The sequence below is a fragment of the Gopherus flavomarginatus genome, chromosome 1, assembly GCF_025201925.1.
Source record: "Gopherus flavomarginatus isolate rGopFla2 chromosome 1, rGopFla2.mat.asm, whole genome shotgun sequence".
Lineage (NCBI taxonomy): Eukaryota > Metazoa > Chordata > Testudines > Testudinidae > Gopherus > Gopherus flavomarginatus.
In genome coordinates, this window is record NC_066617.1 from 121,918,979 (window position 1) to 121,938,306 (window position 19,328).

Below are 19,328 nucleotides of genomic sequence, written 5' to 3' on the forward strand. Positions count from 1 at the left end.
ATAATTAAAGAAATCATCTGCAAACACTTGGAAGGTGGTAAGGTGATAGGGAATAGCCAGCATGGATTTGTAAAGAACAAATCGTGTCAAATTCTTTGATAGGATAACGAGCCTTGTGGATAAGGGAGAAGCAGTAGATGTGATATACCTAGACTTTAGTAAGGCATTTGATACGGTCTCGCATTATATTCTTATAGATAAACTAGGAAAGTACAATTTAGATGGGGCTACTATAAGGTGGGTGCATAACTGGCTGGATAACCGTACTCAGAGAGTAGTTGTTAATGGCTCCCAATCCTGCTGGAAAGGTATAACAAGTGGGGTTCCGCAGGGGTCTGTTTTGGGACCGGTTCTGTTCAATATCTTCATCAACGATTTAGATGTTGGCATAGAAAGTACGCTTATTAAGTTTGCGGACGATACCAAACTGGGAGGGATTGCAACTGCTTTGGAGGACAGGGTCAAAATTCAACATGATCTGGACAAATTGGAGAAATGGTCTGAGATAAACAGGATGAAGTTCAATAAAGATAAATGCAAAGTGCTCCACTTAGGAAGGAACAATCAGTTTCACACATACAGAATGGGAAGAGACTGTCTAGGAAGGAGTATGGCAGAAAGAGATCTAGCGGTCATAGTAGACCACAAGCTTAATATGAGTCAACAGTGTGATACTGTTGCAAAAAAAGCAAACGTGATTCTGGGATGCATTAACAGGTGTGTTGTAAACAAGACACGAGAAGTCATTCTTCCGCTTTACTCTGCGCTGGTCAGGCCTCAGCTGGAGTATTGTGTGCAGTTCTGGGCACCGCATTTCAAGAAAGTTGTGGAGAAATTGGAGAGGGTCCAGAGAAGAGCAACGAGAATGATTAAAGGTCTTGAGAACATGACCTATGAAGGAAGGCTGAAGGAATTGGGTTTGTTTAGTTTGGAAAAGAGAAGACTGAGAGGGGACATGATAGCAGTTTTCAGGTATCTAAAAGGGTGTCATCAGGAGGAGGGAGAAAACTTGTTCACCTTAGCCTCCAATGATAGAACAAGAAGCAATGGGCTTAAACTGCAGCAAGGGAGATTTTGGTTGGACATTAGGAAAAAGTTTCTAACTGTCAGGGTAGTTAAACACTGGAATAGATTGCCTAGGGAAGTTGTGGAATCTCCATCTCTGGAGATATTTAAGAGTAGATTAGATAAATGTCTATTAGGGATGGTCTAGACAATATTTGGTCCTGCCATGAGGGCAGGGGACTGGACTCGATGACCTCTCGAGGTCCCTTCCAGTCCTAGAGTCTATGAATCTATGATATTACCTCATGCACCTTGTCTTTCTGTTTTCTTTGTCATTTCATGTTGGCAATTAAGTACATTTGAGGGAATGGTGGTAGGTTTCCCCATACTACTTTTTTGGTGTGCACAAATTTGAGCACTGTGGAGGGGAGGGAAAGGTGTGTGTGAAATAAACCAGAAAATTTATTAAGCAAGATGAAAGTGTAATTACAAAAAACACCACTGATCAACTTTCAACCTCAGTCACTGCTTTTGCAGAGCCAAAGCGGTCTTGATTTGTCAGCAGCAGCAGAGATACAGCATGTTAAGGTAGCAGTTGGTAGAGGGTCTTTCTACAATTGAAACAATATGGTTTGATTGTTTTTACGTCACCAGGTGGGTTAGAAAACAGCAGTACAAGAACTAGATAGATATATAATTTGCTTAAAACATCAGTTTATCTCGATTTAGAGATTCATGAAGAGAGAATACAGCCGAGCAGAAGATGCTAGTAGAAACAGTCTTGGCTGACAAACAAGCAGAAGCTGAACCATAGAATGTTTCTTCATATGCAAATAGAGAATTTAATCACAAGCAGCAACAAAGAGACCAAAACAGAGGTGGATGATTAAAAAGAAAATGAGGGTAGGGTTAGGCTTCAGCTAAACTGCTCAGTAAAGCTGCTCAGAGAAAGATCACCCCTCTGTAACATTGTCTTTTGTACTCTGATAATGGTTCAGTTAAATATTTTAGATTTCCAATTTTTAAAATTATGTAAGATAGGATGTTGCACATTTTCACGTATTTCAAATTATTTCTTCTCTTGACCCTGTCCCCAAATCAAGGGCTATATATATTTGTAATATCCTCCAGACACTTATTTTCTATATGTATGTGCCTGATACATATATCTCAGACAACAAGCCCACACGAGAGCCACTTTTCTCCCACCCATACTCCACAATCCATTCTCTTCACTAATCCTGTACAGATCTGAACAGTGGTACTTTGTATTAACAAGAGCTTGCTATTAAGTTTACAACACTAATGCCATTTATCTGCTTTCAATCCATATGCCAAAAGTCTTCAATAGATTATTAACTGTTTTCAGTTTGTTTCTCCCTCATGTCTATGACTGATTTTAATTTACAAAAGTGACCACCTACTTAATATTTCAAAAAATGCTCCGCTAACTTTTCTCAGTATAAACTAATGCTCTTAATAATACTTTGCACATATTCCTTTTGGAATCTGAAGAGCCAAAAACGCTTTACAAAAGCAGTGTAAATATTATCCCCATTTTACAGATGGGACAACTGAGGCACAGATAAGTTAAGTGACTTGTCCATGGGCACAGCAAGTCAAGGACAGAACCTAGGTTTCTTGATTCCCATCCCCTGCCCTAACTCTTAGATTGGAGATTCCCAAATTGTGGTCTGTGAAGAGCTAGCAAGTCACTCTTGTTTCTAGGTGAAAGTAACAAAACAGGTTGGAGTGGGAAAGTGGAATGAGGAACAACAGGAGACTGTGATTTATGTTTTTCTAAAAAGGCAAAAACACTTATTATCACTGAAGCAAATATAGAAGTACCTTCCTACTATGACCCTTCCATGTAAACAAGTATTGTAGTCATTACAGAGGTATTATGTAACTGTGAATGGGAGTGGAAGAGGTTCATGGAATCACAAATGGGAGAAGATATGGTCCACACCACAATCTCTCAATTAAGATGTGGTCTGTACTCTGAAAATTTTGAGACTCTTTGAACGGGACTGTTTTCTCTGACTAGAATGAACTATGATATTAGTGACGATTCCTTTCCTCCACATTCTAGATCAGTGAAAGTTAAGCTTTGTGACTACCCCTTAGTTTTAATCTGGGTTCATATCCATCCCAAAAAGCCACAATACTATAATGCTAAATCTCTCTTAGATGGACAAATTTGGAAATTCAGATATCAGGATTAAAAATCCATCTCCAAGTCAATCCATTGTGCAGTCTACTCAGAACTCACACAATAGATATTAAGGAATCTCTTCCCCTCCACCATGGTGACTACAGAAAGAGATAATAGGAGTTGCTCAGGACAGCATTGCAACTATAAATCAAACCAACAGAGGGAACATAAAGATCTTTGATGTACTTTGTGTATAAGATTCTTAGTGGAAAGAAAACTCAAATTTCATGGCCTCATGAGAGAGTAATTTAAACACAGGCTATTTTCCTGGTGAGCTTTAATAGTGCCAAAGAGGAAAGGACTGACTGTGCATTTAGCCCATTTGTTACATGTTATCCCTTCATAGTTCTCACCTCAGCCTAACTAGTCATTAAACTCTGCCAGGAATATGAATACTTACGGGCCTGCTGCTGAGGCAACAGTCTCGCGGCTTTGAAATGTAGCTCCATCTATGCTGGGAGATGGACCTGTTCCTGACAGTAATTGCCAGGAAAGGGGCCCCACCACTCTTACCAGGTGTTGATGATTATTTAATTGCCAGCATAGGCAGGACAGAATTTTTTTACATCATCGCAAACAGTACGATTTGTACATGGAGGAATGTGGTATCTCTTGTTTTCTGTAATGATATAGAAAAGTATTGTCCCATCTACCTCAGCGTTTAAATTGTCTTCTTCAATAGCCACCAAGGGTAGCTGTCAGCAATAAGTCACTTTCCTACTGTCAGCTAATGTATACAGACCCTATAACTGGAGCTGTTCTTGATGCCTTCTAATCTGATCATTTTAGAACACGTCACTTAGGACACAGCCACACAACTCTTCATGAAAAGTTAGAGTTAAGTCTTGATGCAAAAAAACAAAACACCACAAAATAACCCCTCAAAAAACAAACCTCAAAGCCTAAGAAATTTGATCTTACAAAAGATCTCTGCACAAGAGCAGAAGTCACTTCTTCAAATTAAACAACTTCAGAATATATATATGTTACAAGATACCCAAAGGCACTGGTTTGCATTAGGGCCTAATTTCCAGTTAATTTAAAAATAAAACCAACTTATTTTGAACATCGAGCAGCACAAAAGCAGCACCCCAAATCATTCACTTTTGCGCCTTCTATAATACGTCCCAAACCAGCCAGACTTGTTTTTCAAAAAAATTGTAATAAAATAAAAGTGCTCTTGGAGGAGATCTATACAATTAAACAGCTGAGGTTTAACCCCTGAAAAATAGAGGTTTCTAACACAAGTGCTGATAGACCCTTAACCATAGCATTGTTTGCAGTGGTTGCTGCTAGAATTATTATTTTTTTAAATAACAAATGTAAATAGTATTTTAAGCTCTTAACTGTAGCATAATGGTTGGGATTTGCTCTTTAATTCTTTTTACTAGAAAGATACAGCTAATTTAAAATAGCTGGTAGATACAGAAAGCATAAATATACATTAAGTTTAGACAGTGATTGTACTAAATGCAACAATACAAAGAAGCAAACAGGAACACAAATGGTAACACAATAAAACTGTATTACATTTGTGCTTCAAATATTACAATACATTATATACAATAGTCCAAAATAAACATCTCATGCCAAATGACACAAAAAGGAAAAAAAACAATAGCAAGCCCCCCAAAATAAAATAAAATAAAAATCCAGCAGTATGTACAGTTACCTTTTTTAATAAACATTCAACTCTGAACTGGAGCAATTTTCACTACATACATATGCAGTCCGCCTTTTATTCCACGTGATCATCATGTCTCTCTATATCTACGCTATTCAGTAGGATCCTGTGTCATTTCTTATATACATGTTGAGCAAAAAAGATAAAAGAACATAGTGCTTTATATTCTTAACGACGTGGTGGCAGATCAGCGAACCTGGGGTGCGTATCCTTCTTTCATTAAACCCTCCTCATAGTCTGTCTGGCACAGAATCATGTTGTTCTTTAGGAAAAATTTGTCTCCAACACAAAATCTGAAAATACAACAACAAAGAAAAGAAAAGGTAGCTTTACAATGGAACAATATGATCTTAAATCTAAAAAGTTGTACCATAAGTGTTCATAATTTTGTTGTACAGATGATGCAGCATACATTTCTTGTCTGATGCAACATTGTGCAAAACAGTACATGAAAGCCCAGCTGTGGATTTGTGCTGGTATCTAAATATATTCCTTGCTTTCAACAAAATTTGGTGCATCAGAGTGCTTTTTGGTCCCTCAACCAAGGGCTTGACTGAAAGTCACCTGAAGTCTACGAGATCCTTAGATCAAGTCATACCTGCACAGACAAAACAGGATAATATCCAAGACCACGGGCTGAATGCAAAGTTAATCTAATTCTTTACACAAATCAAAAAAAGGATATCATCATATGCTGTTGAATGCTTAACACACAGTTATGTATTATACAAATGGTAAATTATCATATTATATTTCAGTGCCAAAAGCCACTAAATTCAAATGTCCTTTGAATCAAAACATTTTAGTGTGTGTGTATATAGAATTACATCTATATATGTTTGTGTGTATACGCACAAACACACGTAAGCATATGTAGACACACACACTGATTTACCTGTAGGAATCAACTGTAAATTTAGTTACTAAATAGCTGTAAATTCTTCCCACTTTGTGATACAGCAGTCTACACATCCCAATTTTCTAGTAAATGTCTCAGAACTTGGTTGCCAAGAAAACAATATTGTATAATTGTATTTTATTGTCTCATAGGAGTAGAAAGCACATTTACCTCAACTATTTAGTTTCAAACTTAAGTAATAATTTCTATCTAAGCAATGTGTGCATGATTATCAGGCTACTTATATACATCATTTTAAAAACAAAGACGTGCTTTTTAATACATCTAGTGAACAACAAGGAGGGGCCTAGTATACAGAAAAAAGTTTCATTAATGATTGATTTTGCAACAGGATTATATTCCTTTGTTTATGGCAAACTCTCCAGCTATAACACACATTGAGAGCCCTTGCTTGCAGCATTCCAATTAAACTAAAGAGAGTAACTCAAATGAACCTCTTTGGATTGATGTGGATAAATGAAACCAGTTTCCATCAGCTAATTATGCATCTTACTATATAAAGCATTGTTTCATGTGTAACAGATAATAATGTTCTTTCCTGTATAATTTCCAAATGGGGACATTTTGGACACAATTAGGGTCAGAAATGAATGCTTGTGTTGTTTACGGTACATTTAACAGCAGAGTAGCTATGGGAATAGCTGTATATGTATTTAATTGTAAAAATTTAACCTTCAAATAGTGGTGTCTGCTGTAGTTGACCCAGTAAAACTTCGTATAATTACAGAAGGTGACCCTCATGACCTTTGCTAGTGGTCTCTTTTTATCAGATAGTCAATTTCTAATGATGTTCAAGCAGAAATCTTGGTGAATTGTTGCAGATTAAATTGTGTATTGAAAGCAGCCCTTTAATGTTTTGTGAAGTTGGCGGTTTAAATGAGTAGCAGTTGGACTGATTTACATTTGTAAAGATTGGAATGCTAGACAAACAGTGAACCCATTTATTTTCCAACTGGGTAGCTTTGGAAATTTATCCTTATGCTAGCTAAACAGATAGAGGGAAAACAGTGCAATAAAAAAGTGGATTGAAAAGAATTAGCTTTGCTGTTGAAGGAAAATTGGTTTGCCTATTTGTGCCTTTTTTTCCTCTAGGATTACTTTCTGCTGCTGATGATGATTGAAAATACAGATTATGGAATGATCCTGAAATCTTTAAGTTATTTGTGGTCAAGCCTATTTTATACAATTTACAGGTTTCCCTCAATCCCACTATATGAGCTGTAAGCACCAGAAAAAATATTTTGAGTCGATATATTGAAAAGGAGAGTTATTGAAATGAACTAGTTCTCCTCAGGTTACTCTTGATTCTTCAAATATTCCCAAAACCAAACTGAATCCTAGTCTATTTTTTGCCTGAAAAGTGTATGGACGTGACCGCAGCTCCCCAGATTAGATACAGAAGTTATACATAGGTGGCCTTTTCACATACAAGTTCATCTTCCAGAAAAAAAAAAAGCATGTTTGACTTTAAATAAAAAAATATTCATTTATATTTTCTATTATAGAAGTATTTGCACTGGATGATAAAATGAATAAGACACTGAAAACAATATCCTAGTGTGACGAATATATGACAACTGATGTTGATGGGGACAGGTCGCAGGAACTCAGTACAGATAATGCAAGCCCCTACTATTTGAAGAATATGAGTAAGCAGCAGGCTGTCACTCTTTGTGGGCCAGCCACTAGAGGGAGACATAATTACATCTCCTTGGCTAGCAGAATGCACTGTTTCAAACCCATATAATCATTCAAATACTCCTTTGGGGTCCAGGGTAACACAAGGATTATTTCCAAAATAAAACAGTTATTAAAGGAGAAAACAAATCCAGGGGCAACTTGGTTAAAATATTTAAAATACATCATGAAGTAAAACTAACTTAAGCTCCAAAGCTTTCGATTTTTTTTAATGTTTGCGTCTTTCCTTCCAAGATGACAAAATCCTATGTCACTATTTTATTTAATCTTTCAGCCCTAAACAGCTACCTCAACCACCAACCTCATAATCTGCAGGGAGTGTACTGTCCTATTCTAGAAATGAGCAGGGACACTTTTACACAAATTGCAGATTTGTTCCTGTCATAATATAATTCCCAATTCTGAACCTTAGCGTCCAAAATATGGGTACTAGCATGAATTCCTCTAAGCTTAATTACCAGCTTAGATCCTGTAGTGCTGCCACCAATCAGGACTTAGAGTAGAGTGCCTGATAAACTCTGGTCTCCCCCAAAACCTTCCCTGGCGACCCCAAGACCCAAATTCCTTGAGTCTCACAACAAAAGGGAATAAACCATTTCCCTTCTCCCTCCTTTCTTCCTCCCAGCTCCTTTCCGCCCTGGGTACACTAGGAGATCACCGTGATTCAAACTCCTTGAATCACCACACAGAGAGGAATGATACCTTCCCCCTTCCTCTTTTCCCTTCACCCAGAGGCAATCCAGATTTAAACTCCGTGAATCTAAAACAAAGAGGAAATTCACTTTTCCCTTCTCCCCCTTGCTCTCTTTCCCTTCTCCCCACCAATTCCCTGGTGTACACAGACTCAGTTCCTTTGAGCCTTAACTAGGAGAAAAAAATCAGACAGGTCTTAAAGCAAAGCTTTTAATAAAAGAAAGAAAAAAAGTAAAAGTTGATCTCTGCAATTTAGATGGTAAAAAGTTACAGGGTCTGTCAGCTTATAGAAAATAGAAAGAAGCCTCCCCCCCAGCAAAATACAATTTAAAATACTTCCAGCAAACTACACATTTGCAAATAAAGGAAAACAAATAAAAAGACTATACCGCCTTTCTACCTTTGTACTCACAAAATTGGAATAGAAGATTAGAGAGCCTGTAGGTGCGTGTGCTCACTCTCAGAGCCCAGAGAGAACAAAACAAAACCCAAAAAACACAAACACCGAGATTTGAAAGTATCTTGTCTCCTGATTGGTCCCCCGGTCAGGTGTTTGGTTCCCTGTTTGTTAACCCTTTACAGGTAAAAGAGACATTAACCCTTAACTATCTGTTTATGACAGTTCCCATTACATTTTGCTTTTGCAATGTTATCTCCCTGACCTTAGATAGGTGCCTACATATGTTTGAAGATCTGGGCCTATGTGTCCCATGGTAAATCATGTATTTTTTCTAGCATTTCATATTTATACTCTTGAAGAACATTCAGTAATTTTAAATACTAAAGCCCAAATTCTGTGCTGATTTACATGCTGTGCAACCTCGGGGTATGTCTACACTACCTGCTTGCTCAGCGGGCAGTGATCGATCCAGTGGGGATCGATTTATCGCGTCTAGTTTAGACGCGATAAATCAACCCCGAGCCCTTTCCCGTTGACTCTGTACTCCGGCGCCACTAGAGGTGCAAGCAAAGTTGATGGGGGAGTGGCAGCAGTCAAATCACCGTGAAGACACCACGGTAAGTCAATCTAAGTACTTTGACTTCAGCTATGTTATTCACGTAGCTGAAGTTGTGTAACTTAGATCAATTCTTCCCGCCCAGTGTAGACCAGGGCTTAGTGACTAAAACGTGTTTGCAGGGGCAAGGGCTAGTCTTGAATTTTTCCCTCAATGTTATACCTGTGAACTATATTTTGGTGACAAAGGGGTAGCACCGAACAGAAGCTCAACTCACCTTCAATGACACTTTGTACTAATACACTAGCAGGATATGAGAAGACTAATTGGTGGAGACAAGGTAAAATCTCTTCACCCCCCCCCCATAATGTTCTCAAACCTCTGATCTTATTTGACCCTCAAAAATAGGTTTGATATCTTCTAGTTGAAACTGGACTGGAACAAAGTGCCAAAAACTTGTTAAATTTTCAGACTTATGAGTTGGCAAGCTCAGATAAGCATCTGAAGTCCCACGTTTTGGAGATTCATTCATTCCTAGATGGGATTACATTATTTCCACTTTCATAAATTAGAGACTCAACTGAAAGCATTCACATCTCCCTTTGGAAAAGAGGGGAAGGAGAAAGGGTGGAAACGGACTTCTGGTAAAGCAAAGGGTTTCTACACTAACTGGTGTCTGCAAAATGAGGTAAGGCTTTTACTTCATCTCTGGCTATATCAGGGAGATGGTAGTGGCTGGTGCTGTGCAACATTTTCTTTCCTAGAATCCTTTGTACATTTCACCTAATAAGCATGCAAAGGTGAGCAGGAAAATATACTATAGGCAGCATTAACATGACAGATTGGACTTATTGGCCATAAATTGACGATAATACTTTTGACATGTCTGTGATATTAGTGGAATGACCAATATAATTAACCTTCATCCTAAAACTCCTGTCATATTTTAAAATGGTAAAATGAAGGCCATTTATATCATGAAATGACCTCTGTTATCACTTTGTTTGGAAACAGATGGCATGCCTGGATCATCACAAGAAGTATAAAACTTGCATTCCAAGAAACAGTCATTTCATTTTCCAGAGCCAAGTGCTAAAGGGATCTCACAATTACCTGCCATCTTTACTGTAGCAGTCAGTACAAGATGCATGACAATGCAGTGGGGACTTCTTAGGAGAAGGTAAGAAAAATGACTTGGAACCAAGATGGCTGTGTCCAAAGTGCCTCCTCTGCTGTTGTGGCACAAAGGATGAAACAAAATGTGGAAGCATTTACTAGATTTCTCCTAGGGTCAGCAGCCATACAATCTCTTCATTCAGATACAAAACATCCTTAAACTTTTTCTTGCATCCAATTACAGTTAGTCCCTTATTCTCCTCACTCCCAATTTTTGTAAAAGTTAATTGATCTGCCAATGTATCTCTGATTAATGCTTATACATACATTTCAATAGACTAGTTTTTATTTTACCTCATAATTCATTAATAAATACCTACTGTTTGCTAATTTTAGGGTCCCTTCAAAAGATCTATAACATCAAAGGCTAATGTCTAATTTGTTACGGGAATTACATGCTTTCTTTGGTACGAATTGGTACCATATATACGATATCACTCACTGCAGCCGAATAAAGTACACTTCTTTTTGCTATGCTTTTCAAAGATTATTAAAAGTTTGGTATGGAAAATCTTAAATTAATAAAAACACAAAAATGGCCATACAGGGTCAGACCAATGGTCCATCTAGCCGAGTATCCTGTCTTCCAACAGTGGCCCATGCCAGATGCTTCAGAGGGAATGAAGAGAACAGGGCAATTATTGAGTAACCCATCCTATCATCCAGTCCCAGCTTCTGGCAATCAGAAGTTTAGGGTCACCCAGAGCATGGGGCTGGATCCCTGACCATCTTGGCTGATAGCAGTTGACAGACCTAGTCTCCATCAATTTATCTAGTTCTTTTTTAAATCTGATTATACTTTTGGCCTTCACAACATCCCCTGGCAACAAGTTCCTCAGGTTGACTATTCATTGTGCAAAAAACTACTTGTTTATGTTGGTTTTAAATCTGCTGTCTATAAATTTCACTAGGTGACCCCTGATTCTTCATTACGTGAAGGGGCGAATAACACTTCCTTATTCACTTTCTCTACACCATTAATGATTTTATAGACCTCTATCATATCTTCCCTTAGTCTCCTCTTTTTCTAAAGCTGAACAGACCTCGTCTTTTTAATCTCTCCTCACATGGAAGTTGTTTCATACCTCTAATCATTCTTGTTGTCCTTCTCTGTACTTTTCTCAATCCTAATATATGTTTTTTTGAGATGGGGAAACCAAAACTGCTCACAGTATTCAAGGTGTAGGTACACCATAGATTTATATAGTGGCATGATGATATTTTCTGTCTTATTCTCTATCCCTCTCTTAATGGTTCCCAATGTTCTTTTCTGTTAGTTTTTTTGTTTTTTGGGTTTTTTTTGTCTGCTTCTGCACACTGCTTTCAGAAAACTAACCAACCATGATGACTCATGATCCTTTTGTAATTTTTTGCCATTGCTTTGCTTTGGACTTAACTATCTCAAGTAATTTTGTCTCATCTAAAAATGTTGCCACCTCATTGTTTACCCCCTTTTCAGATCATTTATGAACATGCTGAACAGCACTGTCCCAGTACAGTTCCTTGTTGGACCCTGCTATTGACCTCTCTCTGCTGTGGAAACTGATTCGTACCTTCCCCCCCCCCCCCTTTTAATCAGTTACTGATCCACAAGAGAACCTTCCCTCATGACTGCCTACTCTGCTTAAAAGCCTTTGGTGTGAGACCTTGTCAAAGGTTTTCTGAAAGTCCAAGTATATTAGATCAACTGGATCACCCTTGTCCACATGCTTGTTGACACCTTAGAAGAATTCTAATGGTGTGGAGAGGCATAATTTCTCTTTACAAAAGCTGTGTTAACTCTTCCCAACAAATTGTGTTCACCTGAATATGTGATAATTCTGTTCTTTACTATAGTAAAATTTTCTTGGTATTGAAGTTAGACTTACTAGCCTGTAATTACAGGTTTGCCTCTGGAGTCTTTTTTAAAAAACTCAGCATTACATTAGCTATCTTCCAGACATCTGGTACAGAGCCTGATTTAAACAATAGGTTACTTACCACAGTTAGTAGTTCTGCAATTTCATATTTGAGTTCCTTCAAAACTCTTGCATGAATACCATCTGGTTCTGCTGACTTACTACTGTTTAATTTATCAATTTGTTCAAAAACCTCCTCTACTGACGCTTCTATCTGGGATAGTTGCTCAGATTTGTCATCTAAAAAGGATGGCTCAGGTGTGGGAATCTCCCTCACATCCTCTGCAATGAAGACTGATGCCAAGAATTCATTTAGCTTCTCCATCACAACGGTCTTGTCTTCCTTGAGGGCTCTTTTAGCACCTCAGTTATCCAGTTGTTACACTGATTGTTTTGCAGGCTTCCTGCTTCCGATGTACTTAAATATTTTTGCTGTTAGTTTTCATGTCCTTCTGCTAGTTGCTCTTCAAATTCTTTTTTTGGCCTGCCTAATTATACTTTTACACTTGACTTGACAGAATGTATGCTTTTTTCCACTTTCCTCAGTAAGATTTGACTTCCAATTTTTAAAGGACGTCCTTCTGCCTCTAAAAGACTCTTGTACTCTATTGTTTAGCTATGGTGGCATTTTTTTTTGGTCCCCTTACTGATTATTTTTTAAATTTGGGGTATACATTTAGTTTGAGCCTCTGTTATGGTGTTTTTAAATAGTTTCCATGCAGCTTGCAGGTGTTTCACTCTTGAGATTTTTCCTTTTAATTTCAGTTTAACCAGGACTAGCAGCTCAAAGAAGCAGTCATTAATGGTGCTTAGAAATGTTATCTCTGCATCCCATCCTGATGTGCCATGTACCCAGTAAATACTGGGATAGTTGAAATCCCCCATTATTATTATTGGGTTTTCTGTTTTTGTAATCGCCCTTGAGCATTTCACAATCACCATCGCCATTCTGGCCAGGTAGTACATTCCTACTTCTATACTCTGATTATTCAAGCATGGGATTTCTATCCACAGGTATTAAACTGTATTCTAAAATAGTTGGTGAATAACCTCACCTTTCAGGTGTTGTAGGAATCTAATGCTAGAGTTAAACATATACAAATCTAATATCATCCACATAAAATTATGTCTGATAAAGAATAAAACAATTTTGTCGTGTAGGGTAGGCCTTCTATATTTTTATAGGATGCCAGATGAAAGTGTTTATATACTGGGACTGGAACTCCAATGAAAGTTTGGCCAGACAAACTAAAGCTCAGTTGTTAAGATAAAGAGAATTTCCAAGAAAAAATAAAAGGAGAGAAGATAAGGTTTAATATCCCTCGGTGGTAGTGGTCAGATGGGAGTTTTAAACCATAGCACAAATTGGCCCAACAAAGTGGAGAGGAATTATCTAGGAGATGATGAATGGGGTGGAGCCTATTGGGTCAGGCTGCTAGAAAATGAGACAAAAGAGGGAAAGGAGGGAGACAAACTCTGGGAGGTATAAGAGCTGAATGCAGAGTGAGTTTGGCAAGTTTAGCTCAGCAGGTCAAATATGGACATGGCTGAACCCAGGATGTAAGATTTTCTATTTAAACCTCAGCTACCACACACTCTCTTTTGGCACACTTGTCAAAGTTTGAGGGAACATTAATCTGCAACATCAATCTTCGCCAGTTATTTATTTTAATTTGTTCTCTATTTTCCATTATGACAATATTTGTTCTCTAGAAGCTACCCTGGCTCAGCTGATTGGGTTGGGGCTATTGCTGAGAGAAGGTAAAGGGTTCTTCTACTTGGGAGAAGAGGTTGAAAATGGTTGTGGGGAGCAAAGGGCAGCATTTGAACCATGTAAATGACTACATTGCAGTGACCACTTAGGGGAGGAACAGTACCAAGAATTAGCTCTCTGGTATGAAACTTCAGAAAGACGAATTTTTAAAAAAATAGAGGAAGCTAGTCACAGCAACCCTACAGTCAAAAGGTGAAAAAATTAAAATCTTTAGACCCAGAATGGAGATTACTGATGGCTGGTCTACACTAGGGGAGGGGATCGATCTAAGATACGCAACTTCAGCTACATGAATAGCATAACTGAAGTCTAAGTATCTTAGATCGAGTTATCTACTGCCCTCACGGTGTGGGATCGACGTCCGCGGCTCTCCCTGTTGACTCCACTATTGCCGTTCGCGTTGGTGGAGTTCCGGAGTCGACAGGAGCATGTTCAGGGATCGATATATCGCGTCTAGATGAGACCCCCGAGAAATCGATTGCTACCCGCCGATACGGCCGGTAGTGAAGACGTACCCTTAGGCATACTATGAGACACACACAGGAACCATCGATATCCCTAAAAGAAAAAAAAAAGTAGCAAAAGCAGGAAGGGAAAAAAAAAAGGACAAATGGCAAGGTAAAAGATAGTCTGAACCAAACTTATCCTTCAAGCTATGGAGATCTAACTTAAGTGAAGTCAATAAAAAGAAATAGGTAAAATAAATGGTAGCTCTCTACCTAAGAGCGAATTTAGGTCCTGATCTAAAATATACCAAATCTAAGGGAGTCTTTCTACTGTCTTCAATAAGGTTTGATTCAGGCTCTTGACGAGAGAATGGTTAAGATATAAAAACACCTATCAGGAATATATAGCCAAGCAGCAGAATTGCTGGGTCCTGTCACTGTGAGCTGGTTCCTAAGAGGGCTGGGACTCTGTGTCAGGCTTATCCTCCCTCCCTCATTGGAAGAAAGGAATAAAAGGGTCACATGATGGAGAGCATGTGTATAAGAACTAAGCCTGCTGGGAGATATGATGGCAGCCCAAATTAAGTCACAAGAGACTCCAGGGAGAGCGGACCTGGCCGTGCTTGCTCCATGAAAGGGCAGGAAGAATAGCCAGGAAAGGACCAGTGCGGAGGACTAGGCTAAGTGACTCTCCAGCATTCCTAAGAAGAGAGCCTGGGAAACAGACATGAGGAGAGCAAGAGTCTGCTGGAGGAATGCCTGCACTCAGGATCTGAGGAAACCAGACTTCCAAAAGGGGACAGCTATTGAGAAAACACTTGCAGGATGAAGTCTAAGTTGTTTAACCTCGGGAAGCAGGGGAAACTGAGTCACGGCCCAGTGACACACTGGGTAGAACTCTGGTGGTGGTCTGATGGACTACCAGAAAATAAAGGAAACAGTTAAGGAGAATAAGGATATTGCAGAGGAGTTAAAGTATTTCTTCACATCACTTTTTGGCACAGAGGATGTTGTAGTGAGATCTACCGTAGTCTTCTCAAGTAATCAAGATGTATTTAAGTGTTAAAGAGAGAATGTTGGAATAAACTGACAAATTAAAGATCAACCAGGACTAGATTGTATAAAGCCAAAGAATTTAGGAATGAAGTGAGCTCCACCAAAATAAATAAATAAATAAATAAATACCATCACTCATTGAAATTGGCTACTTGAGCATAACAAAACATTACACCTATTCTTAATGTCCCTTAGCACAGAAAAAACTTAATACCAGGTTGCCCCAAGGATCCACAGGATGTGGCTTAGTCTGTTCATTAATGACTTGCAAAAGAGGATGAACAATCTAGAACCTACATTTGCAGATGACACAAAATTATTCAGGCTAGTTAAACCTAAGGAAGACGGAGGAATTTCAGACAGACCTGACAAAGCTAAACAAGCAGGCAGCACAATGGCAGATGAAATTCAGTGTTAACTAATGCAAACGTAGAGTAATAATTTAATCCACTCATCATGAGTTTTAAATTAACTATATTCACTTGGGAAAAAGACCTGTTAACGGCTAACAGCTTACTGGGAACCTCTTCCGAGGGCACAGCAGTAGTTGAACAATTAAAATGTTAGCACATACGAAGAACGGTATATTGCTATCAGTTATGCTACAAGAGCACTCCAAATATGCTAAAGTCTGCCCTAAAGATACAGACTCTGCCCGAAAGAGTTTACAATTAAAAGGGACAAAAAACAGGGAGTGGGGAAAGGGATCTAATATATAAGCTGAGAGATGGCTGGCATGTTTTGTTAGCTCAATGCATGCGCGTGTGTGTGTTTAAAGAAAATATTGATCTCAACTCATTTTATGTAGGGATAGTGGTAGAAATGGGTCTTACTTGAATGAGAACAGTGGGTTTAGCGAGTCAGCTCAGGAATGATATTTCATACACAGGAGGCAAGCATAGGAAAAGGGATGGAAGCATAATGGCATTGCTGGCACAGAGTACATCTGTACAATTTATGAATTCTTTGAGATTATGAACTCTGTGTGTGTCTTCACCAAGATGCAAACTCCATTTTGAAAGTGGGGCAAGCTGCTTTCTCTTTTGCCTTTTTACCACCACATCGTACTGAAATTCCAACACAGACTAATAGAGGGCTGACTATAGAGAGCTGTTAACTCTGGATGTTCCTCTATTCAAATACAACCATCCTAGAAAATAGACTGGCTCCCACCTAGGAGAACTGGTTTGTTGGGGAAAAGGTCACCTGGCAGAGGTCTAGGATCACCTGAGAAGGCTGATCTGGGAGTCACCTGACAAAGGGACTGGAAGGTTATAAAAAGGACAGGAGCTGATCTCTTTGGGGTCTTTGGCCATTTTCACCAAATCAAGCAGAGAAAAGCTGCTGCAGCAACCTGATGTGATGAAGCGGAGGAAACCCTGTGTACTTGAACTCACAAGGTCCCCCAAGGATCATTCAGGATGTATTTTTTCTAAGTGATCAGTACTCCTTGTGCCAGGGCCGTCCCTAGCTATTCTGGGGCCCTATGCAGCCCCTACTCATAGGGAGCATGTGGGGCCCCAGGCCTCTGTGGGGGTCGGGAGGCTGGCTTGGGAGTTGGCTAGGCCATTGCACTTCCTGCCACCAGTGAGTGCAGGCCCAGCCCTGCTGCACTCCTCAGGCGAGTGGGGGCGGGGAAGGGGAGAAGCAAGAGCGGAAGAAGCGGGGCTGGGTCAGGGAAGGGGCAGGGCGGGCAGAGGAGGGGTGGGGCAAAGCAGGGGCTTTTGGGAAGAAGTGGAGTGGGGGCAGGACTGGGGCGGAGCAGGAGTGGGAAGAGACAGAGCAGGGGCTGGTGCCCTACGCAGCTGCGTACTTTTTGTATGGGTAAAGACAGCCCTGCTCTGTGTTTTATCTGTTAAGAAAAGAGCAATTGTGGCTTAGACTCTCATGCAAAGTCTGTCTGTGTGTGTTAAGCACTACGCCTACCACATGTCCCTTTGAGGATGCAAACCAGAAAGCTCAAACCTTCCAGTGGAGTTTTGGGAGAGGGTGTGTTTAAGCTATCAGGGCTATGGGTGGAGCCTGAGGGGTCAGCTCTGGTTCCAGTGGCTGGGCAGGGAACCATGTAATCACAGCTCTCAGGTGGGGATACTAAACGCAGAATCTGCACCCTGAGAGGGAGCTCAAGTGATTCCAATAGAGCAGCAGTGCCTGGACTCTGTTCAGGCTCCAGTAGCTTAAAACACACATGGTGTCAGTGGCTGCATCCCCTTATACCAGTCTGGGGAGTGACCAAGAGGGAGGTGCTTCACTAGAGTTGTGACACACCCTGACCTGGAATTTGGTTTTCAAAGATGAGACAGAGGAAAGGGGTCCTGAGACGGGCAATGAAAATTATTGGAGGTATGGAGATTGAAAAGAGTAGGAGGAAATAATGAGGTGTGATGATAGAGGTATACAGAATAATGAATGGTACCAGGAGATCAATCCAGCACTCCTCTTTTACCTTAACATAATACAAGACTGCAAGGAAATAAAATAACACCGATGTGATTTTTTAATATGAAATACATAAGTAGCAGAACTCATTGCCACAAGATATCATTCAAGAGTTTAGTAGGATTAGAAATTGGTATATAATATGCACATCTATAAATTAGAATTTATAAAATAAAATGAAAACAAGAGGTACAAATTATAATGCTTAAGGGCATAAGATAGTCACAAATGTCAGGTGGTGAGGAAGAAACATACTCTATGGGTAGGTTATTTTGTTACTGTCCATTATTATTAAATATTTATATTACAATAGTACCTTGAGACCATGATCAAGATTGTGCTCCATTGTGTTGCGAGGTTACAATATATGGAATTCTTTGAAACATCTTGGTACTGGCCACTGGTTTGACTAGATGGACCATGTGCCCGCCAGGTATGGCAATCCCTGTGTGATCAAGGATCCCTGACCCTTCTCATAAGGCTTTCTACTTATGAGCAGAGATGCTGGAACAATTTGTATAGTGGGAGTGCTGAGAGCCATTGAACCAAACTGTAACCCTGTATATGATGGAAACCACTTCAACCCCAGGGATGCTACAACACCCCCAGCATTGCTAGTTCCAGCACCTATGCTTACGAGTATCAGCACTCTGGCCTGCAGCTTGCCCAAAGCACAGGAAAAGCCTAAAAACCCCAAATGAGGCACTAGACTGGAGGCTCAGAGGTGACAAACCCACAACAACAACAAAGTGGATCCAAAAATATTAGACCCCCCACTAAAACTCTTCATTTAAAAAACAGCAGAGAATATTCCTAATAGGTACCTAAATTGTCCAAGATCACCATTCTGATGCTTTTCAAGAATCAAGAATCATAGGTTATTAGGGTTGGAAGGGACCTCAGGAGATCATCTAGTCCAACCCTCTACTCAAAGCAGGACCAATCCACATTAGTTCACATGTATGGCAATAGGAAAAGGATTATAATGATTATTGTTAATGTTTTGGAGGGTTACTTGGGGGATTAAATTAAATGTACCACCTAAGTTGGAAGCTTTTGCATTCAGGGTAACAAAAATTGTCTGCTTTGCTTGACTGATGAAGATTAGCTGACATCTTGCATTAAAGAAGTTTGTCTTATATGGGCTGAAGTGACAAGACAATAACTAAGTGCTAATTGTGCATAACCAACACTAAAGATATGCAGCCCCATTATGGCATGTAATAAATGAAGCGAACAACAGAAATATATTAGGCACTTTAATAATGATACTAGAACAGTGGTTTGCAGCAGTAGGGATGTGAAAGGTTTTAGAATCTGAATTTAGGAGCGCGTGTGTCTTACTTCAGTGGGTTCTACTGGTAGGGTA

At 39.5% G+C, this 19,328-nt stretch overlaps 1 protein-coding gene across 5 annotated transcripts in view; it reads right to left on the reverse strand.

The window, feature by feature from the left end:
• Window positions 1-4,574: 4,574 nt before the first annotated feature.
• The window catches only part of LMO3 (LIM domain only 3), an 81,737-nt gene continuing 66,983 nt past the window's right edge, over window positions 4,575-19,328 (reverse strand). For all 5 annotated transcript variants that reach the window (XM_050915974.1, XM_050915993.1, XM_050915983.1 and 2 more), the window contains exon 4: window positions 4,575-5,197. In XM_050915974.1, coding sequence (XP_050771931.1) covers window positions 5,092-5,197 — 106 coding nt within the window. In that variant the 3' untranslated portion in view covers window positions 4,575-5,091. The remainder of the gene's footprint in view (window positions 5,198-19,328) is intronic.